At 37.5% G+C, this 20216-nt stretch overlaps 1 protein-coding gene across 1 annotated transcript; it reads right to left on the bottom strand.

Annotated features, from left to right (window-relative positions):
* Positions 1–1061: 1061 nt before the first annotated feature.
* Positions 1062–16979, bottom strand: LOC121432227 (rhodopsin-like). The gene is made up of 6 exons (XM_041630079.1): positions 16675–16979; positions 6924–7021; positions 5416–5731; positions 3240–3459; positions 2886–2970; positions 1062–2243 (listed from the first exon to the last, which is right to left on the bottom strand). The coding sequence occupies exons 1-6, from the start codon at positions 16977–16979 to the stop codon at positions 1510–1512; spliced, it is 1758 nt and encodes a 585-aa protein (XP_041486013.1). The 3' UTR covers positions 1062–1509.
* Positions 16980–20216: the final 3237 nt, after the last annotated feature.

The raw sequence follows: 20216 nt of genomic DNA, 5'->3' as shown, positions 1-20216 counted from the left end.
GACTATAGACTCAATTCATTTCCCTTAGACTGTGTCCACGTTTTTCCACTCAAAGACGTTCCTATCCGATTTTCGTCAGATTTCGGCGCTTCGAGCAATAAATATAAATATCAATAAATATATACTCTCGTACTGTACAGGTAATTCGTGCATACGCTATTCAATGTTTCATCAAAACACCCTACATATATAATTATACTACAGGGTAGCTCAGAATGGGATACAGGATATATTCCACAAAGATGAGTGGCGTATTGAGCCTAAAACGAGTGTAACATTTATATTTATCTACAATATCATTCTGAAAAATTGCTTCCCGCTTATTATCATCAGAGAAAAAAAAATTACAAAAATAAATTGGAATATTGGCCCTAACGAGTGGAATAAAATGAAACCCTGAATGAATATAAATATATGTTTTCTCAAATAATTATCTCGAAAATTGGTTTTACCGATGATTATCATGAGAGAAAAATTGACAGAAGTAATTGGTTATTGGAACTCTCAAACTATGAACTATATACCAATATTTGGAGGTATCTCCGTCATTTCCATTGAGCAATGCGGAATAACAATTGAAAAAAAAACCTTCATTCAAAAAGTAACACTACACACCAACGAAACCGACTCCAGACCGGAAAAGGAGAACTATTACATACCGATGTTATACAAGTCGATTTGGTTACACTTCGAAATTCCAAAGGTTCGTAATTCCGAAGGTTTATTCCGAAGGTTCGTAATTCCAAAACACACGTTAATTGCCTATACCTCGATGTTCGTTAATCCAAACATTTGTGGCGTTATTCCGAAGGTTCAATAATGCGAAAACAAAATAAGGTTCGATGTTCCGAAGGTTCGTTAATCCGAAAACGAAATAAGGTTCGTTGTTCCGAATGTTCGTTAATCCGAAAATGAAATAAGGTTCGTTGTTCCGAATGTTCGTTAGTCCGAAAACGAAATAAGGTTCGTTAATCATTTCGTTTTCAGACTAACAAACTTTCGGAATTACGAATCTCATTCCGTTTTCGGATTAACGAACCTTTGGAAATACGAACCTTCGGAATAACGAACCTTCGGAATATCCGAACCTTCAGAATAACGAAGCTTCGGAATTACGAATATATGCGGTCGCTTTCGTTGGTAAGACCATGGTATGACTGTAGCATATTGGACCAGATTCTTGAAACTAGCATCGATGAACGTAGAGGGCCTCAACAATTTGCACGGATACTGAAAAAATGTTGACGCCCTCTACGCTCTTTGGTAAGAACGTTAATTTGATCTGGTGAATGAAAATGCTATCGAACATGACGAAAAACTACTATTATGGGAACTTAACGTGACCTCAATTACGAGTTTGCTCGCTTTCGAGTTCAAACAATAGCTATTACAGCTATAGAGAGCAAAGTCACGTATCAGCCATACTTTAACAGACAAAATTTGTTAATTTTGCTTGACAGTATAATCAACTTATGCATATAACTTTTTATAAAATACTATAATGCGAACCTATATTTCAGTCTCTGTTTTCCCGTATTCGTTGGTCGGTGATTTCTTTGCTGTGTTAAAAGTGGAGCACGTATCAAAAACACCACTATCTACAGTCACGCTACTTTGAGAGTTAGGATCATTGTCTATCACTGCTTTCACGTGCCTTTTCCTTTTGCTTTCTCTTTCCTCCAAATGTATTTTGGCGCAAGAGGTTTCTTCCAACTTTCTCTGTGTCTGTGATTCCTTTCCGGGAAGATCTTGACTTTCGTCACAGTTTGTATCATCTTCCGCATCCATGTCTTGTTTTATTCCGGCATACTTTCCGTGAATGCCATCAATGATATGATCGAGCTCTAAAGAACATTTATTTGAAGTCACCGAATCCCGATGGGGATGTTCTCCCATTTCTTCAATGGCGCCCTCTTCTGTTTCCGAGATCTGGCTCTCGTGTGAGTGCAGTTGGTCAATGACCGTTTCTTGGTTTATTGTCTTGTATCCAGTGTCGGGTATGGTAACATCAGATTCGCGTCTACCTGTAAAAGGAGGGCGCCCTTTCTTGTGTTTTCCAGGTAAAAGCTTGTTCAATCTGTCCATTTCGATGGCTGCGGATACTCTTTTACCGCTTGGCTGAACGATGACTTCAGGCACGCTGCCGGATCTTGAAACGGGAATGGTTGCCGCACAAATCTCAGTGGTCCCCGGTATTAGCACCGAACTTGTCTGGTCGTCTTTCTTTATTTTGTCGTCGCTTGCTGTTATTGAACAAGAGGGGAAGAGAGAGAGAGAGAGGAGGCCGGGGGGAGAGGAGAGTCGTAATAATCATCAGAAACAGAGAACTGCCCCTGCACCCTAAATTAGATAGATCTAAACATGAGAAAACGAACGGTTAACGGTTAAATGATTTTAAGATCAAACTTGTCCAATTGATGGCTATTAGGAAAGCAAATGCCTAAGATAAATTAATATCCCATAACACATATAACACGTAATAAACTGGTAACCGTGTAAGTGGTACTGGCGATGTATGCTCTCAAGTAAATGTCCTCCCGTTGAGAAAATGAATTAAAAATTACGGATAGTCTGGTCCATGTGAGAAGGACGCGATCCTGTATCGGCTTCCATATAATTTTTTTTTGACAAAGTGTTAGGTTAATTTTTGTTTGACTCGACCAATCGGGGGAGGGGGGGTCTTTTCTTTTTAGTTGAATGGGGATCGTTTTATAAAGTAATCAGTACTGAGAAGTAACAGTCTGAGGCAAGTATCTCTAGACCAAAGGTATCACAGAAATTGTAAGCACTGACAACACACATGAAGCACACCCTGAACGCGATCAGCCGAAGTAAGCCAATCCACTGAGGTGGGGGGGGGGGGGGGGGGGAGGGATGGTACTTACAGAACGGCACGGTCCTTTTCGAGGAGCTAGGGGTACTCTTTCTCGACTTTGAAGACACGTATCCAGGGAAGAATGAAGTAAGCATCTAAAACGACAAAAAAAAAGAAAAGCATAAGACTTCATGATCATACCGTCATCATCATAATCATCGTCTTCATAATCATCATCATCGTCATCATCATCACCATCATCATCATCACCATCGTCACCATCATCATCATCATCACCATCATCATCGTCACCATCATCATCGTCATCGTCACCATCATCATCATCATCGTCACCATCATCATCGTCATCGTCACCATCATCATCATCATCGTCACCATCATCATCATCATCATCATACTTTACCTTCTTGAAGCTTTTCCTGAACACAACGCTAGTGACAGCGTAGATGATTGGGTTAACCATTACGCTACCCTTGGCGAAAAGAGAAGGAAGAGTGGTCTCAGTCACAGTGAGCATTTCAGGATGACCAAACATGGCGATCATCGACGTTATGGCGTACGGCGACCAGGCTGCGAGGAAAGCGATAGCGATGGCGACGAGGGTCTTCAGTAACTTCTGTTCTCTGTTATAAAAGAAAAGAAAGACAAGAAAAAGCAGAGATTCAAAATCGATTTAATGAAATAAGACACTCAACTCAATTTTAGCACCACGACACTCGCGGATCGGGGGGGGGGGGCACAGCCGGCGCGTCCCCCCCCCCCTTTGAGAGACACAATACAATCTGTAATGTAAAAAAAACTGTTATAGCACAAGCGTGTCCCCCTTTCAAATGTCATATGGTCTTTTTTTTTTGCTTGTCAAATTTTTTTGTGACGAAATTGCCAAAATTTTAGAAGAAACCTTTTATTTTGGTGGGAAATGTGCATCCCCTTTTAGAAAATCCTGGATCCACCCCTGAACCACAATCACTGCAAACACGCACGACCATAGGAAGTATTTTCCACTCATTTTTTCTTATTTCTGGGGCAAACTTGACCTTCAATATGAAATTGTAATTTGTGGTTCATTTTTCACATCATACACAATAATATCCAGCAGAGAATAATTTCATATACTTTGCAATTTCCCCCTTGATTCTACGACTTTTTTCCCATAAACTTTGAGAGGGGAACTGCGATCTTGGGTTAAATAAACACACAGAAAATGGGTTCATTAAAATAAAAAATATATATTTTGGGTCGACGGTAATACCGCGCAAATGTCACCTCTCTTACCAAAAGATAGAACTTAACAGGTTTCACCACAGAGCTTCGATCAGACATACATGTAGCTAGGATTTTCGCGCGCCATCTATTGTTTCAAAACTGACAATTGGTTAGTGTGAACATGAACCTATCTGGTGTGAACCAGTACAGCAATAATAATAAATAATAATACAGATCAGTGCTCTCAACCCCTAAATATAGGCGATGCGGGTAATTATCCTTCTGTTCACGCCAATATCTATTGCCGTCCAAGGTAATTAGTATTAATTTTACTGGTATAAATGAATGCTGATAATAAAAAGAAAGAACATTAATCTTTGTTGTGTAACGCTATATAATGAGCCTATGTATCGTATTGCAGTCGTTCTCTATCACAAATTTTACGCAATTACTTTATATTGAAGACGAGGCGTGAGACCCAATTCGTTAATTTTCTTTCATAACGAACGTTAATGCCATAGAATATAAATGTGTGACGTCATCAAAGACATAAATTGTCATTTTGTGCATTTCTGTATTTTCATGACCATATTTCGGTAGAGCACTGTGATTAAAAGGCTCTGCGCGTATAATGTGACGTGAATTGGGTCACGGTACATGTAGCTCCTGGTATGGCCGAAAGAAAAACGAATAGGTGCCAGTTGATTGAAATTATTGTAGGTCAAACTTAGCCTAAACAAAACCTTTCTTTTTCTTCGATCCCGGCCGCTTTACCATAATTGTAATGGGGCTATCATTTCAGACGGCCACATCTTGGACTTGATGGACCGATTCCCAGAAAAATAGAGGTGTTAATTATTTTCCCATCATGTCTCGCAGACATAATGGTATTCAAAATGCTGAAATGAACAAAAAAAAGGAGAAAAAGAAAAGAAAAGGGTAGTTTGTTCAATTCAAATAAAGATTTAAATTCTTCCATTTCATAAATTTCTACATTTTCCGTAAACATAAATTCATACAAAAATCAGTTTTTCATAAATATGTAAATGTTAGGTTTATGGAAGTTCTGTTTCGTCATTGCTTCGGTAATTACAAAATGGACGATTTCCCCCAAATGTGGGATACATAATGTTTTTCATAATGCTCTGTTGACATACGGTGTCCAACATGCCCAGAAAGCTGAACCCCCCCTCTTCACCCTGATTGTGTGTGTGTGTGTCACGGAGTGTCTGTGGGGGAGGTGGGCGAGGGTGAGTGTGTGTGAGAGGGTGGGTGTGTGTCTTTGCTTTGGTACTGATGTCGAGCATAATTATATCACCCCAAAACGAATAAAGCAGAAAACGCTTTTGTCTAGTAATGCAATCGCTACTTACCTTCTCCTTCTGTTCTTTTCGTGTGTCTTGATGCTGTTAGACGTTCCCAATTTCGGCATCCTCCACATCGTGAGAAAGATACACGCATAGCAGTATGCCATCACGACGATGCTGGAAACGAACGTCAAAAACATCATCCCGAGAACGTACGACATGACCCGCGGGTTATCACTGTCCCATCTGACGCTGCACCAAGCGCCTGTTCCCTCGTAGGCGAATTCGCCCCAACCGGCGAGTGGAAACACGGCCCAGGCGAACGAGAATATCCACGGTATCGAGATCATGATGAAGGCCTTTGGGTACGTGACCACTATGCCTGCAGAGAGAGAGAGAGAGAGATAAAGAGGGGGGGGGGGGGGAGTCAGAGAGAGGGGGAGGGGATTACTTTGACGTCTAGACTTTATAGCGTAATAAAAATCTCTTATCGCAAGAGTACAGTACATTTTATTTTAGAATAAACCCCCTTCTATAACAATCAATATTCATATTTTGAAAGATCAAGCTTTGGCAATTCATCTATCCACTATTGCTATGAATAATTATGGTTATTTCAGATAACATCCAACTTGTATCTCAGTCGATAAGCTTTTTAGAAACGGGTGTTTGCATCTAATCCGTAGAGAATGTCAATATCATAAAAAGTGGATTATTATATTCATCATGTTGGGTTCGCTAAATCCATTTCAATTTACGTATTTAATTTTCCTCTACGAATTTCACATTCAATAATGAATGCTAAGACGAAATCCGATTTATTGTTATAACGAATGGAAAAACCATAACTTCGAGGTATTGAAAGGAAATTGCACTATTTGAAAGTGAGAGGCCGGTGTAATGACTTTTTACTCTTTCATTTTACCCATAATGCTTCTCGTCTAAATGATCAAATACTATCTTTTGCTTTAGTTTTGCGGCTCATAAAAAGTTGTCGAATTGGGGTATTTTCATCCCAAGGGGTATCCACACTTTACTTTTTAGCAGACCCCCCCCCATTTCCATTTATGCTAAATATTATACTTTTTACGAAGTAAGAATACTCGTCTGTAAAATTATATTTGATTTGTATTACTTTATATTACTTTGTATTTTGTTTTGAATGGAAATGGAATAAATAATTGAATTGAATTGATTTTTTGTTTAAACGTGGAGCGTTGTAGCCCAGTGGATAAGTCCTCCCGACTTTGAAACAGAGGATCGTACATGGGTTCGAATCCCAGCCGTGGCTTAATCTCCATAAACAAGAAATTGATCCACAATGTGCTGCACTCCACCCAGGTGAGGTAAATGGGGGAGTAAATCCTCAAGAAGCTCTAAGCACTGTAATCGCTCCTGTCGGTAGTCACGTTTAGCGGGGTAATGAGGGAGCACCCTTGAGCCAGTGGCGCATCGTGGGTCACGGCCTTGGGGAAGGGGCACGATCAAAAATTGAGCGCGCTTCGAACAATATCAGTCCCTATTCGTTATTAATTTAATCTTTTAATAAGAGCAATAAAGGACAGAACTCTTACCAAAATGCGGTTTTGTGATGACAAGATATCTATCGACGGCAATCACAGCATGCGACATGAGTGCGTTTAGGCCAAGAAAGGTCATTATAAAAGCGTATCTGCAAAAGTAATGTTAGAACATTGATTTCACCTTGGTAATGAGAAAACGGAACCATTGTTACATACCATTGGTATTTATTAGCGAATGAATGAATACGTGTAGAAGAATAAATTACCAAAATGCATGAACAAGTAATGACTCAATTAATAAATGAATAAATAAGTAAATCAATACAAAAATCCATAAATCAGAGGGAATGTAAACACGATCATCATGAAGTTCAATGCTACTCTGTTAACAAATCTATCTTCAGAAAAAGAGAATCTTATTTAAATATCCTATTAAACCTAATTTTCAATAGTAAATTATAGTACACCTTATCACATGTTAGTACGGATTTTATTTCCAACAAATGCTCCGACATCAAATATATATAAAAAATAGAAATATCTTATATAGATTAGTATTTTGATTATAGCAAGGCAGAAATGTCTGCTTATCAATATGGGTACATAAAAATAATGAATTAGAGCAATCCACATGAAATCAAACTTGTGAATACAACACGGTGTAATGCTGTTGATTTTCTGCTGGGGGTGTTTCACACAGATTCAAGTATGACTTAGAGTTGCAATTAGATAAAATAAATCACCGCATTGGTTGGTCAGATCATGGCATGTGCACGCGCACTACTTTGTGAAACACCCCTATAGGACTGTACACCATTATGGCACTAGTAAATGATATAACATAATGATGCCACAATGACGAATGATTAATTATCTAATAAGGCCAACGCCTGTGTATTGTCATTAAAGGGGGGGGGAGGCGGGTTAAAACTACCCGAAGGTACCCCATTACATTTTTGTTTCATAGGCATGATTGAGGTATAATATAGTGTGACACGAACCAGGGCCCTTACACAAAGGTTAATTTGAAAGAGCAATTCCCATTGGTTCCTTGTCAGTCTACTGAGCAAATTGCGCATGCAACGCTGATCTTGATGCCCTATCACTTAACGATCAATCACTAATCTTTGTGTTAGTGGACACTATAGTGGACACTTTATTCTATTTTTTGAAATACTTTTCCTTTAACATTTTTCTTTTTTTTTAATTTGTCATTTGTCATTTTCTCCTCCCTTGAAAAATACACTTTAAATTTCAAAGACTCGACATGAATTAAACTTTATTGTTAAAATTTGATTGTTTTTTATTCCAAGGATTACCCTCTGAATCACAAAAGATTTAAATTCAAATTTTCTGGCTTTTAATTTCAATCCACAAGATTTAAATCTAAATCTAATGTCCGGTTGGTTACTATTCACAGCTTATCGGGAGTTATTTTAAACCCTTGAAATTTGAAGTGTGTATAGGAGTGGTCACCCCTTTCCCTTTTATGGCGCCCCCGGTAACAACTTCAATACGGCTTATTCAACGTAAACAATTTGATGATAATACCTCGTTCACACTGTCGAGCAATCCTTTAACGAACGCCACGATAACCCTTTCGTAGCTGATCGCGAAAATTCTTGAACCATTTAAAATAATTCTACGATTAATACGACTGCCACGATATGATATGATACGATCAGACAGGATCATTACGATTACTCCACGATTATAACCAACATTTCAATCTGGGCGCAAGTCGTGGCTGTGGGTGGGGTACATTTATTCTTCACTCGATCGTCATTAAAATAATACCTGTATTCTATTCATGTGCCATACTTAGGTCTGTGGCTGAGATAACGGTATAGAGGTTGGAACGAATTACCCCTATAGGAAAGATAAATACCAGAAAAATGCACATATCGATCGATGTCTGGAGGTCATTATCTTTATCTATGATAAGTCCTTGCATGTAGGTCCATGGTCAAAGTAGAGGACCACATTAGAAATGGCATGTTATGCATTCGTGGGGGTAATCCCTCCACCTCTCTGGAACTCTCTTTTTATTTTGATACGGGGGGGAGGGGCGTGGAGCATTACCCATGCCCTCATGTATACACGTTGTCTTTTCCTCCTCTAATTTTACCTTTCACACAGTGAAGAATAAACCATCTCCGTCAATTTTCTGTTTTATTCAAGATGCTTTGTAAATTTATAATATTTTTCTGACAAAACTATCAAGATGAAAAAGAAAAATAACCAAACGCCAAGTCGGATTGAAACGCCATAAACATGATGAATCCACATTTTGATTTCCCGAAAAATATCGGCGGCTCCAACGTCATTTGACTCCTAAATAAAACTTCAAAACAACGAGTGAACGAAAAAGGTTGATTGGATCAATTTGCCATATTTCACAAAATTTGAAACCAAGTGGTCATAAGCCAATGCGCATTACTCAAATTCATAGCATGAAATAATGAAAATAATCATATTAGGGCTCCCATTACCTTCTAAATTGAGTCAGATGTACCCGTCGGTGACTGGAACCCCAAGTAATTTCTTACACATAACAAAGTAAAAAAAAATGCATAGGAAAAAGTACAAAGGTGTGGACTCGAATAGGCCTGTAATAACTGGTTGGATAGAATAATGGAACCAGCGTGGCTCATAATTATGACTGTTGATGGCCGCAAGCCTGTAATCAATAATGATAACTCTTGGACTGAATTTAGACACCTCCGCTATTAGCGTATCTCCCAGTGGGCCCTGGGTCTTAAAATGTTGTTTTATTTTTAACATCCTACATTCTCATATACAGCAAGCGCCTGACAATAAGGTAGAAGGTCCCACTACACTGTTAAAAAATACCCTGATTTTACAGAAAAAAGAAAGACTATTTTGCAAAGAGCAATCACAGAATCATTCTGTAAATTCATAAAACAGGAATTTTTCTGCAATTTAACAGATCAGGTCTGTTTAAAAAGGGGATAAGGGTGTTTTATTAAAGGAAATTTGTAAGGTTCCATACACCCAATACAATTTCCTGTAAGATTACGCAATTTGGTAAGATTACAGGTGTTCTCGAGACTCTGCTGCAGGAACTTCTTTTACTTTAAGGACAAATTTTCTAACAGTGTTCAGGCGCGGATCCAGGAGGGGGCCGAGCCGGCCCCGGCCCCCCCTATTTTTTGACAACCTGCAGAAAAAAGTTTACTCTTTACCTTGATAGAAACTACGAAAAATAGAAAGAAAAGTAAGAAAGAGATATTTTACTCATGATGTGTAATTTACAGCCTCGTAACGACCGGCCCGACCCCGAAAGGAAACAAAAAAGGTGAGGGGAAGAATTGAAAAATAGACTTTATATAAAAAATTTTCACTCGCGCTTCGCGCTCGCATTGCCTGTGTAATGAATCTCATTCAAGAGGGTTAAATGACACTAATATATGACCAGTATATATACAATATATCCAGTTCTGATATCAATTTGCACACAATTCTCTAGCACATCAAGCATTCATTATTTTGTTTGATTTACACAAATTGTTAAATGTGTATCAAAATGTTCTGCTCGCGCTGCGCGCTCGCATTGTTTAATTTGTGAGATACTCTTTGGAAATTCTTACCAAAATTTGTCAAAATGCTTCTTTATCATGTAAGTATATCTAAAAATTAAGCTCATGCTTCGCGCTCGCATTTAATTGTTTGAGACGCACAGCTTGTTTATTCAAATAAAAACGCGCTTAGACTGTTCATTTTTTTCAGGTCGGAATATCAGAAATTTTGAGCTCGCGCTTCGCACTCTCATTATTTATTTGGTGATACTTGTATCCTCTTCAATTATCACTAAAAACAGTCCTAATGAGTCACTTTCACGTTACTTTATGATAAAATTTCGGCTCGCGCTTCGCGCTCGCATTGTTTAGTTGGATACTTATCTTTGTTCATGATTATAAAGACTGCTCTGAATCTTCAGTTCTAAGGACATAAAATAAATATAAGATTTTTCGCTCGCGCTTCGCGCTCGCATTATATATTAAGACCACATGAGATACCTAATATTGTTTATAGCAATAAAAACTAACATATACTTAAAACTTCAGTCTTTAGTTAAGACTATCCCGTGAAACCCCCCCCAAAAAAAAAAGCCAGATTGTAGCGGCCAATCGAGAAAAATGTTGATCAAAATTTTTTTCGGCCCCCCCTATTGGCGAAAGCTGGATCCGCCCCTGGTGTACACTCTAAAAACACTGAGTAATACTTTACCCAATATTGGGTAGAAAGTGAACATGCATGCATGTTTGCTGTGTATTTTTTTACCCTATATAGGGCTATCTCAACGCAAGATTACGTACTATTTACAAAAATTGTTTTACTCAACCAACATGCATGTTCCAATTTTTCCCATTATTGGGTAAACCCTTCTTTTAGAGTGTAGGTATAACTCGGCCGTGTCGGCTGCTCAAGAACTGAGCCATAATGCCCTGTCATCCCCGGTTCAAATTCAAATTTAAATCCAAAATTAAAATTCAATTTCAAATCCAAATTCAAATTAGGAAGTTTTGCTATTGATTTCCGCAAGAAAAATACGAAGCCATTATGGTAGCTCAGACTGGAATAATTCTAAATATTTTGGTTTTATATTTAAGATTTTTAATCAAATACGGATTCACATATTTTCTCCGAGGTCTCTCAGATCGTTGATTGATTTTGCACACTCCAAATATTGAAGGATATAATCGTTTTGTCTGGCAAGAAAGTTAAGCAAACTAATGTGGGCTGTAATAAAAAAATGAATAAATAGATTATAAGATTTTGTGATCAGTTTTGATAGTGCAATGTGCTAACGGTCACACATTATTTTCTGCTCCGAAGCAGAATTTGATTCTTAGCCTTGAGAAAAATAACATTAAGAAGAAATCAATATATCTACTTTCACTTGCAAGTGGACACTCGAAGAGTGCAAACACTGGAGATAAACAGTTCATGGCTACGGAAGCAATTTCATCTCTTATAGCGAGATAGATTGCAGCAGTTGATTAATGTTCCATATTCTGGATGGCTGGAAAACAACACATGGCTCAGAACAAGCATGACAAAGCAAAATACATAGATAACATTTTAATAAACAAATACACTCAACATAATTGGAAAAGTTACACTGTAAAAGATATTGGATAAAATTTTAACCAGCACGAGGGTAATTATGTGTCCAACTAATTTGGGGCAGTATTTTACCCGATGCTGGAGCATATTGCCCATAAAGGTTAAAAAATAAGAAATTTTCATCACACTGGATAAATAAAAAAAAAGCCTAATGTTGGTTGGACACATAATTATCCTCATCTTGCTCATGACGGAGCATTTTTACTCAATTTATTTTAGAGAATAGGGTAGAAAATATAGAGGGATAAGGAGAGGGAGAGAGAGAGGAGAGAGAGAGGGGGGGGGGGTGAAAGAGGAGGCTGGTCCCACTCAGCCACACCCATTAACCCCCATCTACACCTACATTATTTTAACCGATATGAGGAAAGAGGAAGGAGGAGGACGAGGAGGAGGAGAAAAAGTAGAAGAAGAAGAAAACAAAATAGGAGAAGGAGGACCGGGATGAGGAGGAGATGAAGAAAAAGCAGAAGGGGAAAAGAAGAAGACGAAAAAGAAAAAAAAAGAAAAAGAAGGGGAAGGAGAAAAGAAGAATACGAGGAATGAAAAATAGAAGGAGGAGAGGGAAGGGCGGGAGTAAGAGGAGAAGAAGAAGGTTAATAAAAGAGGAAGAAGTAGCAAATGATGGGGGGGAGAAGGAAAAAGGAATATAATGAAGGAGGTGAAGAAGAAGAATCGGCAGACAAAACGGAAACGAAAAACAAGAATCATAAATATAAGAATCATTTAAATAGAAAAAAAAGCCAAATAATATGAAGATAACAGTGATCTTTTTTTACAAGAAAATCTCAGACCAAATACAGCATGAACAAAATGTTTTTGTTTTAAGCCCTGGAAATTACCATTCCCAACATGACAATCGAAAGATATTGAAATTTGGCAGAGAGAAATGTATAAATGAAATAAAATGATTCCACGCTAAAAGCCGCAATGTGCATGTATTGTCAATGTTGACGTTTTAACATTGTTGAAAACAATGACCCCCGTGGTGTACTTCTACATTGGACTTAATGAAAACGATTCCTTTGATAATATAAATGGAAATGTTTGAATGTCATGAGAGCAAAAGATTTAGGAAATCAGGTTCATTGCTTTGTTTTTACACTCTAAAAATAGTTGGACAAAGAATGCCTACTTTTAACCAACACTTGGCAACATTCTGTCCACCAACTATTACTTTAAATCTGCCCAAATTGGGTGATAAAACTACTATGAATTGGGTAATAAAATTTGCTCAATTTGATAATAATTGGCCAGGATATATATACATATATATATATATATGTATGTTTATATATATATATATATATATATATGTATGTTTATATATATATATATATATATATATATATATATATATATATATAATTATAATATATATATAAGCAAAATAATCCCCGGCTTTTTTTTCTTCTTCTTTCCCCTTCCCCTTTCTTTCTTTTTATCGTTTTTTCTCTCTTTCTCTCTCTCTTTTCTTTTGTACTGTTGCGCTTCGCGTCTTACCTCTTAGCGCGTTGTTCTTTACGCTTTGCGTTTTGCGCACTGCTGTTCTTGGTCCTGTTGACTAATAAATTCATCATTTCCTGATGAAGCCCTGTGTGCGAAAATTTGATCAACTTTTCTATCTACGGTTGTTTTATTCACCTTTTATTCTGCTTTACATGTATACTACCACAACCGACGCAGGACCTTCATTTATATATATATATGTGTGTGTGTGTGTGTGTTTGTGAGGGTGTGTGGTTGTGTGTGTGTGTGTGTGAAATTATACATATACAGTATCTTTGGCAACTCTTTTATTTAAATATTTTGTGAACATGGTGTGAAAGAAATGGATGAAGAGAGCAATGGTAGGCGTAGCTTAAATCAAGGTTCCCCAGAGCTATCTATCCCTTTGCAAAAAATGGTGATGCCAAAATGTCTCTGTTGGGAATCGAACCCGGGCTCCCGCTTTATATATATAATATATATATATATATATGTGTGTGTGTGTGTGTGTGAAGACGTTATATCATCAACTCTTTGTTGTCACGGTTTAATGTTCTTGCATTATAATACTTGCAATACAATAATTTTTCATCCAATTTGATGAAAATGTAAATGCCTTGTTTGTTTTATTTATCATTATTATTTTTTTTTTACTTATGTCAGATTTTTATCAATTTCTAGTTTTCATTATTTCATTAGCCCGAAGTTCCCCTTTAAGCTAAATATAGTATATGGTAATCACGTGCACATGTAGATACATGTGCATCGATCATCATGCCCGATTCAGAATGTTAAACGAATCAACACGGCTGAAAAACATCTCTAACATGCGATATGATGTCGAATGCACTGACGGATCCAGGGGGTGGGGGGGGGGGGGGGGTGGCACAGCTGGCCCGTGCCCCCCCTTGAGAGGCACAATTATAAATTTTGTCATGTAAAAATGCCCTTAAAACACAAGTGTGCCCCCTTTTGAAAATGAAGACTTTTTTTCAAAATTTTTCCCGGGAAAATGTGCCCCCTTTTCGAAAATCCTGGATCCGCCCCTGGTTGGATGGAATTGATTTTGTCACTGTAAATGTTTTGCTAGTTGAGATTTTGTCGCAGCATGCCGTGCATCTCAGGCATGGACTTGCAACATCGAAATAAAATCCTCGTTAGATTTGAATTCCTGTCACAGGCGACTATACGATATTAGCCGCAATCATCTAGGAAAACAGCGAGTTGAGAGTGCGGTTGTTGTTTTTGTCGTTATTGGTGTTGGTTGAGTGGTAATAAAGCTATAAGGATGAGGATGCGCGATGGCGTGTGGTCTAGTGGTTGTGATTCTCGCCTTCCAAACAGAGGATCGTGGGTTCGAATCATAGTCATAGCGTATTTTTCCTACAGCAATAAATGTACCCACACTGCGCCGCGCTCGACCCAGGTGAGGTGAACGGGTACCCGGCAGGATTAATTCCTTATATGCACGAGCGCTGAAAGGCAGCTCGAGCTAAAGCCGGGGTAATAATAATAATGCACCTCCTTGATAGATTGTTTCTAGATAGATAGCGCTATACAAATGCCTAATAAAAAACCCAGAATAATTATGTGAATTGTTATAAAAGAAAATGTGCAATCTACGAAGGAGGTCTATTAAAAAATATTACAGGAAATTTGTACGGATTCATACACTAAATTATACAAATTTTCTGTATTTTCACACAATGGGTGTAAGAATACACAGTGCAGTAAGATTACAGGTGTTCTCGAGACTAAGCTGTAGGAACTTTTTAAGGTTAATTTTTCTAACACTGCACCAGGTCCTACTTACTTAGGCCTACATTTAACACATCCCGATACACGCAAGCAAACACCCAAACAGCCATTGGAATTTCACATTTGAAGGAATAAGTAACGTATAGTGTTCATTCAGAATGATCTCCAAAAAGAAAAGAAAAGAAAAAAGAGAGCAATTATCTTGAAAATAGAAAAAAAATGTATGTAGACGTGATGCGGTCCTCTTTGTAAATTAGTTTTATAACTTGAAGGACTCCCCTGCGTTCATAACACTGCAATTAATGAATTAACAAACAAACAAATAAATAGATAAATGAATAAATATGTAGAAAAAATAATGATGACTGAAATAGAATGCCCTGCGCACCGTTGGATTTGTGTTGCTCATGTTATTATGAATGATTCTGTGTCTGACCCTTCCTTGCCATATGGCATACTTTAATTTTTCTTATTCGGTTCTATTTTTGTTCCGTTCTAGCGTTCTGTTCATTTATGAGATTTTACTCCGACGAGTGCATGTCAAGTAGCTTTAGTATGACCTTGTTTAATGCTATTTTTCGATTTTGCAGTACCGAACACTTGTCTTCTTTATCTAATCTTATTATGAAGCAAGAAATGTGATTTTTTTAACAGTTTGTTCAAGATACATCGATACATTGGTGTCATACATTGCATTTCCCCCGGCAAAACTCATGTGACAAAAAGTCGAAGTAACCAATTTCCCGATGCATCAGATTCGCATATCACAAAGCATTATTTTACAGCGACCTGAATAGTCACCTGATTTCAAACACAATATGAGTCCTTTGCTCACCTAAAAGACAATAATTCCCGCGTTATTGGATTTAATGTGCAGCAAATCCAATTATAAAAGAACCTCGCCACTTAAAGATAGAAAAACCAGGTTTTCACCCAGACGATTTGCTCGCGAAGGCGGGAGAGGAATGTTGCCTATAGCAACCGAGACATTCGTTTTCATGATATCAGCAAGGATAAGTGCCCTAGCTTTGATTGGAGTGAATGGATTGAGATCCTGATATTATCTGAGGTCCCATAAAAATAGTGATATCACCAAGAAATAAAGTGTAGTTCATATATAAAATCTGATTGAATGCACATAATATATAAAGCTGGATTGAAGAGTGTGCCCTGCAAGATTGATAAAGGGAGTTTACAAATATCGATGACAATCTTAAAAATTAAACAAAAATCGATATGATGGTAAAGATAATGATAATAAAAATGTAACGATGGAGAATGATGACAGACTTGTACTATTATAGCATAAGCAGGGCCAAAGGAAAAGGTTAAGAACCCGATTGAGTTGCAACAAAATTGACAAAAATGATGTGGCATGCCCTTAAAATGAAAGAAAACAAGAACTCACGCAATGCAACCAACGTGGGCGAAAAGCCAGCGGTGCGCGTATATCGATGACGTCACGAAAGGGATGCCTGCGATCGTAACGAGCCAATCGGTGATCGTGAGCGAGAGCAGGAACATGTTGGTCGGCGTCCGCAGGTGGCGATCCCAGACAAAAAGAAACAATATGATGCTGTTCCCGAATAAGGACACGATGAATACCAGGGTCAGATAGAGACCTGACAACACGAAGGCGTAGTCGGGCCATGTGTCTTTATCTGTGTTCACCCCGATTGCCCCATCCACTAATATCAGTGTCAGGTTTGCCATCTGGAATAAAAAAAAAAATTGAAATAGCAGTGACGATACGATTCGATTTTTATGAAATAGATGTATCCAGCAAACGTATTGACCTCATCATGTTACGTCATACTCTCATAGATAGTGCCCTCCCTCAGAGGATATAGGAATATGCGTAAAACGGAGTTGTCAAAGATGCGCAAGATGTACTTCATCAACGCATGCTTTAATAGCCTCCAAAGCCAGGCGCAAACTGTACGATTCGTTGCGATCCGAATTTCAAAGAAATTGCAATAAGATTTGACATGAACATTCCAACCAAAAAATCTAAGCAATCAGAGTTCGGAGTAGTGAAATGGAAATGAGACTAGTTCAAGCCTATATATAAAATTTAAATCCCAATCGTAATGACGTCATCATCGGCGGCGGCTCAAACCCGATTTTGAATGTACTTCAACCACAGTACTCGCAGCAAAGCAGAATTCTGATTTGAGTATTCCTAGAATTATATCGAATTTCAAATAAAAATAATTGTATTTATTGGAAATTTCACATTTAATGCAAAAACGCTATTTATTAAAAATGCGCTTCGTATATTGTGTATTGTGCATTCGCCGGGCCTAAGATGGCAAGTCAATGACGTCAATACATAAGGTTGTTTGCTCTAGGTGATCTAATTATATACATGCTCGGTTTTATAGCTTTGCCACCAAGTGAAGTGGTTGTAGCATTACATGGTGCAACTCATCATTCAAATATTTCACAAGCAAACATAATAGATGTAAAAAAGCAATGATAATAACAGAAGATTCAACATGATATATAAATCAGGCATGGCATCATTCATATATAAATGAAGTAGTACAGCGATTTGAAATCAAAGGCAATTAAAATTTGGTGAAATATGACTTGATTTGATTATTCCTTTGAAACGTCATGAACATAAGCACAAAGATATCATTATACAATTCATCTTTTGAAGACTGGCATATGAGTATTCCAACATGAAAGGCATATAAATCAGACATATTTAGTATTTTTTTTGGAAAAATAAAGGTTGTGTGCGGGAATAATACCCGACTTGAATGATCACCCTAATTGCTCGTATTATGTGTTGTGAATATTTTGTCGATTAAGTTTTTATTGCAGTTTCCCCCAGTTTAGGAGATAGGGGACTTTATTCAGACATTTTGGTGGGGAAGGTTTGACAAGCTTATCCGGGGTAAAATTTTGTGCTGATTCAAAAATTGTGAGTCTTATTGACCGTCCCCACAACATTTTGGCCATTTTGGTCAATTTTCTGACCAAAAATGACCATTTTGACCACTCTTTCTTATCAGAATGCTTTTGTAACCAAAACCAATTAAAAGGGTCTATCCTATGTTGAAATGCACCCATATTCCAGAATAAATGGTTTCATTTGCCAAATCACAATACAAGTGGTCATATTGGCCAATAATGACCATTTTCACGATTTTTTTTGTCCGAAATGTGTTACGAATATTTATCAGAATTACGATTGAATATCTTTGGAAATCCACATTTATTTTCAAAATGTGCGCTGGATTATTGCAATCAATCTCATGTAATTCATTCCGTCAGTTTTGACCTATGAGGGTCATTTTTTGTACTTTAGACATAACTGACCATTTGCACAGATTTGCATTATAAACTTTGCGAATAGGTAGAAAATTGAGGTTTTATCTTATTTTCTTACAATTGGAATGCATTTAAAGGTCTATCTTGTGTATAATTCTATGCTGATTCCAAATATATCAGTCTTAATGACCCTACATGTATATGTATGTAACAGCTTATGGTCATTTTGGCCGCTTTTGGCCCCCAAGATGACCAATACCATCAGTTCAATTTATCAGAAAATACTTTGATTGTTACCACAATCGTTACAAGTATGTGCTGTGACACCGAACACTGGTGTATCAATCCTTTAAATTGAACACCCCCAAAGTATTTTAACCACCTTGGTCATTGTGGCCACCCTGACCCCTGTCCAATATGTATGTTAGTTTAGCCTGTAGTGACCACGGTGCCCAGGTGAGGAGACAATTCAGGATGCATTAATATATGTATCAATTACTGTTAAATGGGGAAGGTTTGAAAGCTTTTGGGTGAAAATCGATGCAATGATTCCACATAGAGTGTTATTGGCCTCGCTATAGGAACCTGTGGTCATTTTACAACTTTTTCCTCAATAATGACCAGTGAACACATATTCCTTGATTTAAAAAAGGGCTCAGATGTTCATCAGTATCAGGGTGAGCTACGACACCAATAATCAGTGAAGAGTGTTGATAAATGTGAGCATGCAGAAGGTTGTTTGACCATGCACTACGGTCATTTTCATGATTTCAGCCACCTTGACCACATTGTAAATGTTAATGGAAACTTCACATTTAGTGGGCAGCAAATTCAGGAATGAGATAATACAGCATCATTTCATGTTAGATAGGACATGTTTCTAAACTTTCTAAAGTAGATTAATTCAAAGATTTAATGTATGAGCTAGTGGTCATTTTTGGTCACTTTTGGTCCCTACAATGACCGATGACAATTGCACAAATAAAATTATTCAAATGTTGTCGCTCTGTATTGCTAATAAGATGCATGACGAGTATATCAATCATAATCGGTGACAAATTACTCATTTATTTCAATATATTACTGATAGTGCAAAATAAAAATGTGGCCATTTTGGTCATTTTGGCCACTTGGACCGTCCAATGTGTGAATTTTGTAAACAAGCAAGACTGAGGAGCAATTGTGAAATGCGTTCAATATCACTTTTGATGGAAATAATAAAAGCTCTATTTGAGTAAAAATTGTCCCAAATATCTCACCACTGTCTACGATTCAAATTGTACAGAGTCATAGGTTCTGGGTGAAGGCACAAATCCTCAATTCAAAGAAATTGGTCGCAGTTGATTTCACTCATAGATTTGACCATCATTCATTTTGACTACGTTCGCTATTTGTATAATGTTTCACAAGCCTCATTTGGCATGATTGGTGAGTAGCATATTATCCTGATGTAAATCCTTTTTAAGAATTACTGGAATAATAAAACACTTTCTATGTGAAATTATTCCCTGATTCCAATTACCACTTTTGATGGCACAGGTCTTCTGTGCCCCATTTCGGCCACCTTTACGCCCCCAATAACCAATTACATAATTTCTGTTTGTCTAAATTCTTACTCTGACACAATCAGGGTGTGAAATTTTATATTTAGTCCTAGAAACGGTAGGG

The sequence above is a fragment of the Lytechinus variegatus genome, chromosome 18, assembly GCF_018143015.1.
Source record: "Lytechinus variegatus isolate NC3 chromosome 18, Lvar_3.0, whole genome shotgun sequence".
In the NCBI taxonomy this organism is placed as follows: Eukaryota; Metazoa; Echinodermata; class Echinoidea; order Temnopleuroida; family Toxopneustidae; genus Lytechinus; species Lytechinus variegatus.
The sequence above is the reverse complement of the archived record's forward strand: the minus strand, read 5'-3'. Positions and strand labels throughout refer to the sequence as shown.

Excerpts from the sequence above, each read along its gene's own strand:
- LOC121432227 (XM_041630079.1), bottom strand. The coding sequence starts at position 16,979 with ATGGCAAACCTGACACTGATATTAGTGGATGGGGCAATCGGGGTGAAC. Across the intron at positions 3,460-5,415 it reads GAAAAGAACAGAAGGAGAAG|AGAACAGAAGTTACTGAAGA; the intron begins GTAAGTAGCGAT and ends CTTTTATAACAG. Across the intron at positions 2,244-2,885 it reads GAAAAGGACCGTGCCGTTCT|CAAGCGACGACAAAATAAAG; the intron begins GTAAGTACCATC and ends GTTCAATAACAG.